The 15,643-nt window shown below is 38.2% G+C and overlaps 1 protein-coding gene across 1 annotated transcript; it reads right to left on the bottom strand.

Annotated features, from left to right (window-relative positions):
* Positions 1 to 270: 270 nt before the first annotated feature.
* On the bottom strand, positions 271 to 13,094 carry LOC146137612 (NACHT, LRR and PYD domains-containing protein 12-like). Its single transcript, XM_083394397.1, has 10 exons — positions 12,999 to 13,094; positions 11,998 to 12,109; positions 9,088 to 10,886; positions 8,582 to 8,743; positions 7,871 to 8,032; positions 5,636 to 5,797; positions 3,783 to 3,941; positions 2,880 to 3,041; positions 1,981 to 2,142; positions 271 to 1,745 (listed from the first exon to the last, which is right to left on the bottom strand). Exons 1-10 carry the CDS (start codon positions 13,071 to 13,073, stop codon positions 1,680 to 1,682), a joined length of 3,021 nt encoding a protein of 1,006 aa, XP_083250523.1. The 5' UTR covers positions 13,074 to 13,094; the 3' UTR covers positions 271 to 1,679.
* Positions 13,095 to 15,643: the final 2,549 nt, after the last annotated feature.

The following is a 15,643-nucleotide window of genomic DNA, read 5'->3' on the forward strand; positions in this document are numbered from 1 at the left end:
CGTCGGATGATGTCGAAGTAATCTCCTTGTCGTGAAACGTTGCAAACATTGTTCTACAATGATACGAGGCAGAAAGTTCACAAAGCAATTGAAGGGTAAATAACAAACTTTTATGATTAAAAAACGAATTTACAGCATAATTCAAGAATACTGTGTGAAGTGCGAACCCAAAAGTGTGCAACTTGATTTAGCACATATTGCTATATGGGAAGATATTTCAATAACAATTGCTGTTTAAAAATATCGATAAAAGAGACTGGACCAGTGTTTCTCAACCATTTTTTCGCGGTGACCCGAATAGCGCAAGTGTAACAGCCAGGCTTTAGCGACCCAATTCTACTCCCTTGACTTTAAGTGAACAAAACATAAGACAAACAGCATAAATGAACTCAGATTCATTTGATAGGAGCCATGCCTTCGTATATCTGTTACAGTTTTCTCAAATTCTGAAGGAATCTTGCTTAGGACCGGGCTTATATAAATCTACTTTGGGTTCGCGACCTATAGGTTAAGCACTAGACTAGAAAATAAATAATTTGGTAAGATAATATGTTAAGCATGCACTGTTTCAGCAAACCCGTTCAAAGGGAATGTGACCAAACGATGCAATCGGGACCCAAGTCAAATTCATAAAACACTTAATATTGCGATCAATGTAAAATGTAATTCACACCGACTTTTGAGCCATATGGTCACGTTATGCGTCTTAAGAAGTAACCTTTAGTAAAAATGTTATTCTGTGTTAAACGAGTCTCGTATAAGTTTTAACCTAACAAGTAGTTATCGCAAGTTAAGCGTCTTAAGAAATAACATATAGCAAATATTTAGCAACCTCAAAGTGGTACATAAATAAAAAACAAGTGATTTCCCGAGGAACACTCAAATGTTGCGCACAACTCAATAAGTTGCAACCAAATTTGTTCGCCCTCCAAAAATAATATTATTTGCAATCATCTGGATTTTATGACATACGAAATATTCCAACAATATTTCCTGTCAGTATGCGTTCAGCATTTATTATTGGCCAGTGTGACTACCACAGTGTCCTATTTCAGTTACTAAACACACTTGGTTTTGTTGCACATCTTTTAAACTAACGGGCCGCAAAACTAGTTTAGGCCGCGGACGTTCAACTATGATGTTTTAATATGTGTTCACGAAAATGTAAGCTATACCCGTTTGAAACAACATTGATTTAAAGGAATTAGGTGCGAAAAAAACACGCGGTCGAAAAGCAGGATTTGGATTCGAATTACGATTGAACTGCATTTAATTTTACTTGTTTTGCCGACACGCAATACTGTGGGCCATGAAATAACTTTTAAGCAATAATGTGACGCTTGGAAAAAAAGGATTGATAAAAGTTGCCTGCAAGATAAAATGAGGTTTGATATGATAGACATCCAGCTTCAAAAAAATCATAAAAGTGCGCCGCGATATTAAAAGGTTCACAATTGTTATAGTAAATACTGTTTCAGTATGTAAACTTGCATTGCAAACAGCGATGAAACACGTTGTTTTGAACCGACTCTTTGACAATCTAAGCACTGAGCTCAAAGTCTGAAGCGCCTTTTGGTTTTCAAAGAACACAGGTAAGGCGCCTTGTCCCATTCCTCGTCGCCAGAAGCCACTTCGGCATCATTGGTGACGTAAACGACAGTATATGACGTCACGACCGATCACTGGATGGCGCAGCGCTTTCCGCGTCTGTCGCGCGTCAAACCGGGCATATCGGTCGTCATTACCTGAAGCAACAAGGCAAGTCTGTAGTGTGTAGGCAGTATTAATAATATGTATGGCCGTATACAAAGATTATTATCATGTGTATGCATTATTGTAAACACTTTGAAACAATTTATCCGTGTAAGTTATTTTCAAAAGACATTTTACCTTCTTTAAAGGTTCCGGATAAAGCGATTTAATAATATCTGCCGACACAATTTACAAACCGGATATACAAATCCGAAAAGCGTGACGTACGTTTTTATGACGTGGAAGAGCGAAGCGGATTTTTTCCTCCACGGCATCGGAGATTCCGCATTCGTTGCGGCTCAGAATCTCGATATTACCGGCGCAGGAGGCCAGCATTTGGCCGCCGACGTCACCCATAAGAGGATTGCTGTCCACGAAGAGCATCTTTATCTGTCATCAATTTACGTATACATAATTCCTGATAAGGCGCACAGCTGACCAGTCTCTTAATACCAGGGTTGGAATAAATTGACAAAATTAGCGCCGATTTCAAACGGCTCTATACTTTCTTTGTTTTTTGCGATATTTGTCGACTTTGATTTAAGGCGTTTTATCAAATTATCTTATCTGCCAATTTTGCCCGAATTAAAAGTTAACGTGGGCGCTTTTTATTCGGACAAAACCTTGTGCACACTGAACCAAACAGACATGTTGCAATAGCTCCTTATAAATGGTAGGAATTACCAGTGTTATAATGACTTGTGCAATTAAGTATAAATGTTTTCAAATGACTTGACTTGACTTTAAGTCTTTTAGACAACTGACTTGGGTTAAAATAAAGTATTTTCATTAAACAGTTCTTCGTAAAATTGGGTTATTTATCCTATTTTTTTAACATAAAACAATTTGCCCTCTATTGCATTTTTGGAATATTTTACTTCCTATAATCGGACGAGTTTACCCGATTTTATTAGCTTAACATGTAATTTTTATGACAAGGACTTAGATTGAAATTGACTTGCTTTAATTATGACTTGACTTCGACTTTTTTTATTTTACATATGACTTGACTGGTACTTGAGTCATTTTAAAATGACTTGTTTACAACACTGGGAATTACGGCTTGATTGTGGTCACCAACTTGTGGCCGACTATGCTGTAAAAACGTGTTGGCAGTAATATATTACTGGATTCTGTAGTGCTGCAATTGCCTCTGTCAACATCGCCATGTCGGCGCCGACGATGTCACAGTTGTCCAGATAGAGCATTTCGATGTTTCGGATGCAGAGTGAAACGCAACGCAAACCGCGTAAGTCGATCCGGTTCCCAGTCAAGCTCAGGATTTTCATCTGCACAACATATGTAATCACAAGTTTTTTGCAAGAATCGAAACGTACTGTAAATAAACGAGCCTGCCCGAATGTGATGGTGAAAAACAAAACGATTCGGGTGACATAGAAAGTGATACAGTTCATCCAAGTTTTCGAATGTTAATTTGGTACTTAATTAGATCTTTAGTACACCAATAGCCATCGCAGACTAACTGAATCTGTCAACAAATGATCGTAGGAAGGCAGGTTAGAAAAACTACTAGCCAGCAGTCAGATTCGAACTCAAGACCTCCAGCCCTACCGGACAGAAGAACTACCTAGATCAAAGTTGTTAAAAACATGTGTGTGTGTGTTTTTCATTGAAAAGTTAGATCTTTATCACATATATGATTGTGGCAAAGTTCACTCTGAAGGCGCGTTTGAAAACAACAACAAATAAATTATACAAACAAAAAAGCTGAAAAACAAAATTTCAGATCTGCGAGTATTTTTCAAATTGAAAATATATAAAATCGCTGAAGGTTGCATATTCTGAAACGTGTGTTCTTGTAAAAGTTGAACATGTTTATCAATAATTTGCTTGGCGTTCTCGAAACTATAATAAACATAAAGGGAAAATTACAAATAAAGAAGAAATGAACTGTAAACTAAAAGGTCCCCGCTGTTCGTTACAATGAAAATTGTATATTGGTATAATAGTGGTATGTTATTTAAACAAAATGTCATTTTAATAAATTGTGCTCAACGAATGTCACCCACCGGAATCTTCAGGGTGGCAATAGCGTTTGTCAAACTCTCCAAATCGCTGTCAATGTTGCAGCTGTCAAGCGCAAGGATCTCAATGTTGTGAATGCAATGCGAAAGCGAATTCATGCCCCCAGGCCCGAAGCTGTTTTTTGACAGAAATACCCATTTGAGCTGCGAAAGAAATTAATTTGTTTTAGTAAGTCATGAAAAAAGTTGATTTCGAACAAGTCTGGCGTCGGAGTAGTTAATGTGATAAATATTCACGTCGTAAAAGTTTTCTTAAGGCGGTATACCTTAAGCAAATCTGTACTCATATGAACCCACGCGGAAATATCAACATGGATTAGTTGAAATTATCCAATTTATCTCTTAATCTACTCATCAATTTAGTGTGATTTTTCACAAGTCATCACTATGTTGGCGTAGCCGCACTCTTTCAAAGAACTTACGGTTTAAAAAAAATTTAATTTGCGGTAAACTTGTTGAGTCAATGCATTACTAGCGAAATTTCACAATTTAAAATATACGTGATTTATCGCGTGAATTTAGGAAATTTAGGAAAGAATTGCTATTTTTATTGTTTCTCAAATCCATGGGTCGCGACTACAATAGTTTGCGTTGGTTTGATTTAGGTCGATTGGTTCTGAGTAAGACCCCCAATACCACTTTAAATGCTTCGCTGGAATATTTAGGCCTACACTTAGCATTAGAATCGACGAAAAAAAGTTTAAAAAGCACTGTTCTAGTATATCTGTCGGGGGATTTTCAATATAGTTTACGTTAATTAATGACCATTCACCATTAAGCTTCGAACCGAGCTTGTGCAATCTAAAAACGTAAAACCATCACGGATTGGGCGTGATTTATAACAAGTTATTAAAGTTTTAGCAAGGCTCTAATTGTAATACCCTATCAGTACACATGATGGGAAGGCTCGCCGAAACCATTCGGCCTAAACTCAGGCTTTCGTGCGACGTAAATTTTGATGCGTCATTACGGATCAGTGAAGCCTTGATCGTTGAACTTACATCACATGTCGAGACAAACATTAACTATTTCGTGGAGTTTGATGATTCGCCTTCGATGTTCACGCTGAGCATAATTATCAATACGTCAAAGGAAAGACCAACCTCTTGTCTAAACGTTTATCAAAAGGAATTGCTAGAAATTATTGTCGTAGGTAGGTAATCCGTCGTGGATTTGATAATGACGTTAGCAGCCTGAAAGAATGTGAAAACAACAAAAGGTCTTCCATAAAGCCCCGTCAATTTTACGTTTGTAATTTGGGTACTTTACTCAAGGTTTTCAAACAAAGGCGAAAAAGTGTGGGCGTCTGCTGCGCACGTGGAAAAAATTGAAGGACTACTGGTCACTTCATCTTAAGTAAAGAAATGCTCGAATGTACTTTCTGGTCAATAAAACTTGGATTTGGGATAAACTACAGTTTTTTCCATTTTACAACGCATGGATTTAATTATTGTGTGAATTTGATGAGTCATCTGCAAACCATTATTATTATTTTTATGAGTCGCCATGACTTGACTTGGACTTAAAATTACAATGATTGGAATGGGTACTTGGAATGGGTACTATTGGAATGGGTACTATTCTTGCAATTATTTCAATGAATTTTAAAGCCCGTACAAAAACAGGCACCATATTTCAAGTTTTGAAATATTATTTCATAATCTGAAATGTGTTTTCGGGTATTCTAACTTCAAAAGTCTAACATCAACCTCCAACAGATATGCTCCAAAGGCTAGACTTGGACTTAAATTTTCTTTGTTATTTAACCAATGACCTGACTTGGATTTAACAGCCTTTTTTAAGGAACTTCTTCACAGAACTGGTCAACACGAACTCACGGGTCGAGGGAGGTCTGCAATTGACCTTCCCAAATTTTCAAGGTCATCGTCGACCAGGTCGCACTCGCGCAGGTGGAGTCGTTCGATTTTATGAACGACGCTCGCGATCGACTCAACACCTCGAGAACCGATCCTGTTGTTGCTCACGTTGAAGTACTTCAGCTGTAAGCAAAGAACATCATATTTTAGATTTAACTTTTGAAATTGGAATTGTGCTTAAATTTATCGTCATATTTTTTTAAGACATCTTTTGGCATTAACTTTTGAATTAATTTGGAAATGTGCTTAAACTTACAGTCATAGCCCGGCCTTTTTTAAGACATATTTTTGCATTAGGTTTTGAATTTGGAAATGTGCTTTAACTTACGTTCACAGCCCGGTCTTTTTTAGGACATATTTTAGCTTCAACTTGAATTTTAAGGTGTGTTTGAATTAGTTCCATCCCGGCCTTAAAAAGGCTTATATTTCATTCGTTTTACGATAGGCTTATGAACTTTTTTCATCCGGCTCGCGAGTGTCAAGCCTTAAAGTTATCCAGCTCTGCATGAAAAATGTCTGGTACCCCCGGTTCTATGAAGGTATTTTAACCAAATTACTTTCTTATATTTACCTGCGGTTGGCCCTTATAAAATACGTTTGATAACTGGTAGGCCTATGTGCTACAACGCCGTTCGTATTTTCAAGCCACGCTAATTGGCCTATTTCAAAGGGTTATCTGGTAGAGTGATAGTTCCATAGATGTAAACTATAAGTTTGTTGTTTTTTCATTGTTTTTAAAAGATGTGCAATTTAATCCGTTTTTTAGTTAAATAATCTCGACTCAGCAAATACAACAGGTGTATTTCAGAAAATACAAGTAGTTGTAGCCAAATCAAATTAAGCACGCCTATCGTGCTCAAATAATTATTACATGTCGCCAAAGTCACAATTTACGTTTTTTTTAATTTAGTTGTTAACGAGAGAGAACAAATCCAATAACAAATAAAGGTCATTGTTCTATAGCAGAGGTTGGGAGCCTGTGATTCGCGAGCATATATGGCTATTTTTATAAACTGCGCGCAGTTATATCTAAGTTGGCTTTCATAGCTTTTAGGCCTACGGATATTTTTTATAACATGACATGAAATTCGTAACAGTTGTGCTACGAAATGCAAAACACTATGTCCCCTGACTTTGTTTACCAAGATATTTCTCTAAATTAAGTTGTTATTAATATTTCTGCTCACTGATCAAAGTTGTGGACAGCGACCACAGCTTGTGAGCTAGCTCAAGTGGACAGAAATAAAAAAAAAACACAGACCACTGTCAAATCTGGAATGCTCTTTATGTCTTTTATAACATACTGCAAAGAGTGTGAACTGCTGTACAGACCCTGTTAGGCTCAATGTGTTGGTTTTTAAACTTTTTTTGTGACGCCCTAGAAAAAAGTTTGTTGGAATTGCGATTCACCTAGCAATTTTACTAACTTTCACCAGAAATTATTGTACCAAAGCCAATTAATTTATTTGATATATAAAATCCTAATAAATTGCGACAGCTTTTTCGTAATAAAAGTAATAAAATGACAGGGAGTAATAATAATATAACTAAGCAATTTATTACTGCAATTAAGTTTAGATACGAAACGAAATCATTGTTTGAGGACCTCAGAAGGTTAAACGACGCATAGTTTGACAACCTCTGGCTTAATGAGCACTTTCAGCAGTCGTTCTTAAACTTAAAGTCATCGAAACCAATATACGATCTCATTTGACGAATGGAAACCTCAACGCTCGTATGAAGCCACATCAACTAACAACCAGACTACAAACTATCCACATTACCATTCATGTAGTACCACAAGTCTTATTAAGATTAAAAAGCAAGTTAGTGAAGGGTGAATTAAGATATTTATCGTTATACATAATTGTCGATTTTGCTAAAAATGCACATGTTAACTGTTTTAAGTTTCAAAAAGCTTCTATTGTTCTCACAAAATGCAAATAAAATATTTTTTTTTTAGCTTTCTTACAGCCAAAACGGTTGCTGAAACCTGTTCTATACGAACATGCACCTTTTTGCTACAACGTACAATGACCAATACGATAAAACATTTTTTTAACTCATATGTACACGTTGTTCAGAAGGTGTGGTTGTGTAGTAGCTATAGCCAACAAGAACTCGGAATAAGCCTCAGCAAATTGATAACGCGGGCTTTAGAGCAGAGCTATATAAAACCGACTGTCGTAAATTTACCGCAAAGGGGTTGTGGTGCATCCTGCTTGTCAAAAGCTCCACTTGGTTGGGCCCAAGGCCGCATGCCTCAAGATCTAACCTCTCGAACTTGTGTAAGCAGCGGGATAACATTTCAACGCTTGTCGGGTCCAGAGTATTGCCGGTCAAGTCAAGAACGTCAACCTGGTTCAAACAAAACACCACCAGTAAATAACAACCTTAATTTTTACCCTAATAGACTGGCTTCTTGTAAACCTGACGCTACTTTACATATGTCAATGTTTTTTTCCACACAAGGAAAAATTTCATTTACAGATAATTCCGCTTGAATACTTGGTCAATAACAGATTTTAAGCTGGTTGTTTAGTTAAACAAGACAGAAAAATTGACAAACCCGGTAGAATACACATTACTGTTTTAAAATAGTTTTTTTATCACGAAGTTGCATTAGTTTAAGCAATGGTAATTTTCCAGTGATTTTGATTAACGTTTATGATTAAAATGCAATTAAATGTTGCTTTTACGCAAAGAAAAGCAAAAGTGGGCATACGTTTAAGACACGCATTTCAGAATCATATTTGCAACAGATTAGTGACCAAGTTTACCAATTCTAGGAAACACATCTTAAAGTCCAATGTTCTTAGGCATCGCATAAATTCCCAAGCCTCTATACCTAACTTAATATTTACAGGTTAAATTACACTTTCGAATTTAGATTGTTTGTCAACATACCGAATTTGGCGAAGTGATGATGCTGTTCATTATTTGCCTGAAATTGTCTTGCGTCAGCTCACATCTCCGCAAATTTAGTTCTTTCATGTCAGGAAGGTGTTGGATAAGTCCAGCAACTTCCCCCGGTGTAATCTTCCGGTTTTGAATGCAAAACTTAATAATCTGAAAAATGAAGTGGAGAAAAGACTATTTGACAGGCTTTAAAAGTTTTCTTTGCAAAGTGATTTTTAGTTGAAAATTTGACATTTTGTTTGGCGTTATTTACACAGGCTTAAAAACTTTGCCTGTTTCATTTTCTCCTTCTTGTTGATATACATTTTAGCATAAATGTCGCTTAAACGGGTTTACATAGGATTCATGGTACTTTAAAAAGTTTAGCCCATTTTCTATCTTTTAACGCTTTCGAAAGGAATCATATACCCTGAGATAAACCAGTCCTTCGTTTACGCATCATTTGCAAAGCCTATACAATCAAGAATTCTAGACTCAGCTATAAGCCGTCTAACCTTGTGACCAGTTGTCTCTAGCTGCTGAAAGAAGTTGCGTAGACTGTTACCAGTAAAAGAAGCCGGTTCGATGTAGCATCCCACGTTGATCACGATTCGTCTGTCGGTTGCTTTGAGAACGTGACAGAGGCTCGTAACGTGGCTGGGAAGGATCGTCTTCGAGATAAGGATCATATCGGGAAGAGCAGAAGCTATTGAGCGCGCCACCTCGTCAAGCCTAGATTCGTAAGCCAATGCGCACAGCCTGAAAAGCAAATCGTCATCGGCGCGGTTCATGAAGCTGCTGAAGGCCACCACAGTTTCGGCCCGGTGAATCGAATCCAGGGCGACGGGGAAGTCCCGGTAGCACGACTCGGCGAACCGGCGCGTCATCGCTACGCACGTGACCTCGAGCAGTCGCCGGCGCTCGTCGAAATCGGTTCCGAGCAGGGTTCGAATCCCGGACTTGAGCTTTGCGAGAACTACCGGGTTCAAGAGTCCGAAGAGAAAGCGCAAGACCATCTCCCATTCCTTGATTTGCAAATCCTCTTCTAGCATCCTTTTGAACGTGTCCATCTCTGCGACGAAGATCAGGTGCAGCGAGGCGAAGTACTCCTGCCAGAGAAGGTGGGAGAAGAAGTAGACCTTGTTTCCTTCGAGTATTCGCACGCGGAGACCACCGAAACGCCACTGCAGGTTGATAAACTCTTCCCACAATTTCGCGTCGACTCCACATTGCTGAAGGTCGTCGTCGTCGAATGTAACCCTGTTGTTCTGCATGCCCTTGAACGCCAGTAGAGAAAGTTTCAGCAAATCCCTGGGCTTCTGTGTGAACCGTGGAGACTGGAAGCACTCGATAACGTAGGAAGAAAATACGTCGGCGAAAGAGAAAACCGCAGCTTCTGAGTCAAGACGTTGGGCGTAAGGTATTACCAGGTTGGCAAACACAGGTATAAAACACAGATCCTTCGCCGATGAATTTTCATCCAGTGTGCTCTTGACCTTTGCGCTTTCCTCCTCATTCTGACAAAGTCGGTCGATGAGCAGCGACTGGGATTCCTCACCGAACCCAACGACGCAAGTTGTGAAGATAGGCACGTAAGTTGGATTCAGGTCTTGATATGCCCCCGGTCGCGAAATGAGCATCTTATGAGCACGGGAAAGAATGTGGCCGGACTGCAAGTTCTTGAATATCACATCTGGAGTGGATGACTCGAACAAGCCCATAGCCGGGACAGTTTCCGACAAGTTTGGCATCCTTGCCTCGTCCAAGCCGTCTATAATGATAAAAGTGTGCCGGGATTTCTTAATGCGCCTCAAGAGCTCACGGTCGCTTTTAGTGCTGTGCTCCCAATCGGACAGTGAAGAACGCAGCAGGAACTGGAGAACGGTGACCGGGGCGCCGTGTGTTAAGTCACGAAGCAATATGTAAAACACAAAGAAATCTACCCGGGTGCCGTATTCGCTCAAAGCGAACTTCAAGAATTGCTTCCCGAGTGTGGTTTTGCCAATTCCGGCAATACCAACAACTCCGACCAAGTTACCGTGTGTTTTTACGTACTCGTCTTTAGCCTCCTGATTGTTGCATTTAATTTCCGCCTCGGTTTCCGCGTTTTGCTTGGCTGTCGTGAAAAGATCTTTCACTTCGAAATATCTTGCGTCACAGGGCACGTGTTTGTGACGTAACAGCGCGCCGCCGATGCCAAACTCTTCGCGCGTCGGCAACCTTTCGCGAATCACGTCAAGCTTAACTGGTTCGAATCCTTGTGATCCAACGACAGCCGAGATTTTTCTCTTGAGTTTCTTCCTTAACTTTTGACCTGCAAGGAGCGATAATGATTGGCATTTTACATTATAGAAAACCTTAAGCACATCAGTAAATATACCAAAGACGAAGTCCAGTCTAACTCCACACATTTGTTGTTCAACCTAAAATCTAAATTTAATTTGGAAATTTAAATTCTCAATTTATTTGTAATCCTTTGCGCATCTTGTTTGTCCATTTTAATTTTGTAACATAACTTTAAAAAAAAGATGGCATGCCAGTTAATTGAAGCATAAATAAATGCCTTCAGGAAATACATAATATACGCTTAGAGAGTTTTAAATCACGTTATTCACGCCAACGGCTGAAGTTAAATTCAAGTTATTTGGAATATTTAATGAATTAAACATTTTATCTCAATAAATCAAAGCAAGTCACCAAAAGAAAGTAACTTAAATGTATGTCGTGGTTGTAACTTATTATTACGACCCAGCCGTTAAACCATATATTAGTAGCAGTTTTTATAACGCATATCAACAAGGGTATGCGAAGTCGGTTAATTTTGATGGAGTCGGAGTCACGAGTCAGACGTGCGCATGCGCAGTACGACTTTCGAGACTGATAACGCCGCAAACTGTAAATTGTAAAGGCGCAATAGAATATTTTTCAATTATTTATTGAAGGTGTGATGAATTATATGACACCCCTATGATTGTATTGCTGAATATCCACCATACTTGAGTTACGTAAAGGGGTACAGGTAGCAGGTAGGTTTTATTGTTTGGGAAGCAGGTTCCCACTCTACAATCTATAAAGTTTGCTGCACCCCTTTCAAATCACCAAACAATTCTCGCACCCACTTCTAGAATTACTTAAATAACAAAACCGTTGTAATTTAATATTTATACAAGTTACTGATAGCACAGTAACATAATACCAAAATGTGAGTTGGGTATACGTTTAACTGAGCATACAGTAATACACTTTCTGTGTATGATTTAGTATCCCCGCAGCCCTTGGAATAGTTCTCTTAACTCTTGGCAATCTATAAAGTCGGAAACGGAATCGGAAATCGACGAAATCGCTCATTTGGCCGTAACCTGACTCGATCTATTTTTTTTGCCAGAGTAGGACTCGGTTTATTTGACATAAACACGACAACTTACTGATACGATCCACGTCGACCTTCTCCACTTGTTGTATTTTGTAAAGCTGGCGTCGATCTTGGTGATGAAGATGGACTTCGCCAAAGTAAGCGTGGTTAGCATGCACCGTTGCCTGTAACAATTTAACCAGTCTCTCGCAATAATAATATACCATAACATATGATTTCGAAAGTATTACATCAACATTTGCACATGTACATCGAACGAAACATCTGTTTGATTAACGTGTTGGAATAACAAGTTTGACCGTAGGCACGTTTCGTGTATAGTAAAAGTTGTCCTGAATCTTCTCACAGATACCAAAATTTATCGAGTATACTGATAATAAAATCTTGTAATGTTTGCAATTTTAGCAATGAAATAACAAAAAACTTAATTTGAAATAAAGTTTACGCTTGCACCAATACGTGATTATTTATTGATTTGGGTTAGGGTTGGGATTAGCGTTTAAGTTTTGGAAGTGGTAGTATCAGATTGAATTTCCCGATTTTGCATAATTTCATTTTCATTTCGAAAATAGATTTCAATGACTTTTTTAGTCGGGTAAATAGTCTTAGGACGGCGGTTCTTAACCCACTCACTGGTGAACCATGGAAACTTTTTAGGTGGGCCACAAACCAATTTAAAAAAGCTAGATTTATTAAAGAATTTAGTTTCATTTGTGTCACTATACCTAATTTTACAAGAATAATGGATTGGGGAGGAATTGAGAAGGAATGTAAATGAAACGTAAATTTATTGATATATGCTCCGCTCTTTTTTGTTCTAACACTTTTATATAGTTTGCTCTTTCATAAAAGTTTATTGGGCCACAGAACTTTTGTGCAACAAAAATGGGCCACGGAAGAAAAAAAGGTTGAGAACCACTGCCTTAGAAGGTGGCTATAGGCTATTTGACCGGACCCGCTAGTGATTTAAACTACTTTGGTGTCCGGGTGAACAGCCCCTTTAATTGTATATTTGACATGCTGCTGCACACGTCCGAAATGTAAAGCATTTACCGAAGTGGTGGGTCGTTGTCCACTGCTTTCCGCATCCTGATTCTGATTTGCTTGTTCTTGTTCTTCGGAAGCCATTTATCAGTAAAAACAAATATCTTCTAGAAAATAGGTATATGCATATTTGAAAAAAATTAGATTTTGTAGCAAGGTAAAGAACCTCGACGACATAAAGCACAACAACATTTCCCCAGTAAAACAAAAGAAGTTTACTAGTAAAAAACTAGTGCATAAGTGCCAGACACACTCAACTGTTTTAGCTTTATACGTTAAACGGACTTTTATAGATAAACCCTGGGCTGTCAAAATGCGTGCCAACTAATCTTTTTGGTAAATTCCTTCTTGATAAAATTTGTCGCCTTATATGTGTCATTCAAAATATAACTGAGGGTCGAGTTATGATTAATTTACATGATTTTTGTTTTGGAAATAGTTATCATATACCTAAAAACATTCATTGAGAGGTTTAAACAATACGTGAGAAAGAAAAATGGACAAAAACTTATTTTAACCGGTGTCTGAGTCATCTGAATTATTTCATTTAACACTGAGGCAGTGAGGCACCATTGGAAATTTGGCTACAAAAAATTCTGTGGTGCCCCCTTTCCTTGGTGCCCTAAGCACGCGCTTATTTTGGTGAGTGGTCAATCCAGCCGTGTGTATGACGCTAGACAAGCTGATATTTATTGTGCACCACTCAGCAAATACGTGCGTCGTGCGGTATAGGCGGACTTGTGCTGGGAGATGTGCTAAGTCAGTGCTGCGCAACCCTTTTTACTCACTAACAGAGCTAAAACAATTCAGCACCTACAAAATATATGTCCATCGACAATTCACAATATCAGCATGTATCCATAGCATCACAAAACAAAAGTAACATTTTATAAGCAAATGCGGAAACTTCTACAACAATGTTCCGTGGGTTTCGAGCGTATATGGACAATCTTCCTTTTCAATTGGTAGAAAGTTTGAAAGCCAATTCTGTATAATTCAGAGTTTTATATTTCAGGTAATTGAGTTAGTTAAAAGAAGTGTTTTGATATTAACTTCCGGCGATTGGCGTGGCACAGGTTATAAAAAAAGAAATGTTAAGGAAAGCCTGTTTTGATCCACAGATTTTGTGTTAATTTTTCTGATTTAAAATGTGGTTGCGAAGTACTGTATTGGGAGACCAACTAGTAGCATATCTGGGTCGCGTTTCCAACATTAACTAACTTAGTTAACATGTAAATAACCCATAATCTGAATTTCCTCGGGGTCAAATGGCATCAAATGTGTCTTTTAAACTTTAAAGCAAACAAAAACGCATTCGGTTCTGAATATTCGCATAACAAACACCTAACACTGGACATATCGCACGCAATTTGTTGTACGTGTACCAAACTTAGGGAATTAAATAATTGAAAGGTTGTTTAGGCTAAGGTGATTTGTCTCACCCAGTAACTAATAAAGAAAAAGTCAAGATATTGCGGTTGTCTTGTAAAGTTGACATCATACAAACAATAAGATACAAGCTGAGTGATCATTACTTTCGGAGATATTGCTTTTAAAGAACCCTCCCCCCCCCCTTTTTTTTTGTCACCGCGCCAAGTTCGCCCAGGTTAAACTGTCGTATTGACTAAGTAACAACATTTACAACACACTCCTTTTCACGAAATCAGCATCTGCACTGTTTTTATAGAACGTACGCGGTGTGCGATGGACCGTGGCACAAATCTCAAGGCGTCGCAAATTATGAATAGCCTTGCGGGAGCCAGACATAATGTTTTGACAAAGCGGTCATTGCGTTTTATGGATGCTGCGTTTTCAACGTATTTGCTTCCCAGTCAATTTATACCGAATCCAAAACTAAGTAGTTGTTTTTTAGTTAGGACACCGTTATTTACATGTAGCGCTCAAGCAATTAACATGGCGACGTAATCAACACACAACACCGTAAAAGATTACTTTATTGTTATAGGCACTTATTTGGAGCAGGTGACTTTTTGCCCTGAAATTCGCGTATTAACCACGTAAAACAAATCTGTGAATTGAAACTAGAAATTTATAATACTTTGTAATTTATTGCTATAACGATGCCCTAAATTTTAGACAAACCTATCTTGCTACCTGAAAAACAAATGGTCTCTTAAAAATGCTCTTAAATTAAAAACTATTACCCTCATCAATTTGATTTTGCCTAATTGTCATCTTCAGCAATAACACCTTAGCGGTTTAATTTAAACATCACGAAAAAATATCCAGACTAGCAAAGTATAGCATGTGCATATTTGGAGCCGTGAACATGTGACGTAATCAAAACTACGCACAACGTCACCGGTTTCAAGCAGGCGATAGCCTAAAAGAATAAGTCGACTCAAGTTCTGCAAACATAGCTTATCTAAGTCCCGCGTTAGAACAACTTATAGCGCCATTAATTTTTCATGCGAAACATCCCAAACTGTGAAAATTTGGTACAATATGTTCAAGTGGGCTGCCCAATAAACAAACTATCTTCAGCCCATACCCAGTGTTCACCTATAAATAACAGCTATTGCAAACCAATTTCAGTACGGTAAGGCATTGTGATCAACGTAACAGGGGGAATTTAAGCTTATTTTCCCTTTGCATCCTGATAACACTGTCAAAATAATACATAACGTGCAATA

Source organism: Ascidiella aspersa, chromosome 7, assembly GCF_963924565.1.
Source record: "Ascidiella aspersa chromosome 7, kaAscAspe10.2, whole genome shotgun sequence".
NCBI lineage: Eukaryota > Metazoa > Chordata > Ascidiacea > Phlebobranchia > Ascidiidae > Ascidiella > Ascidiella aspersa.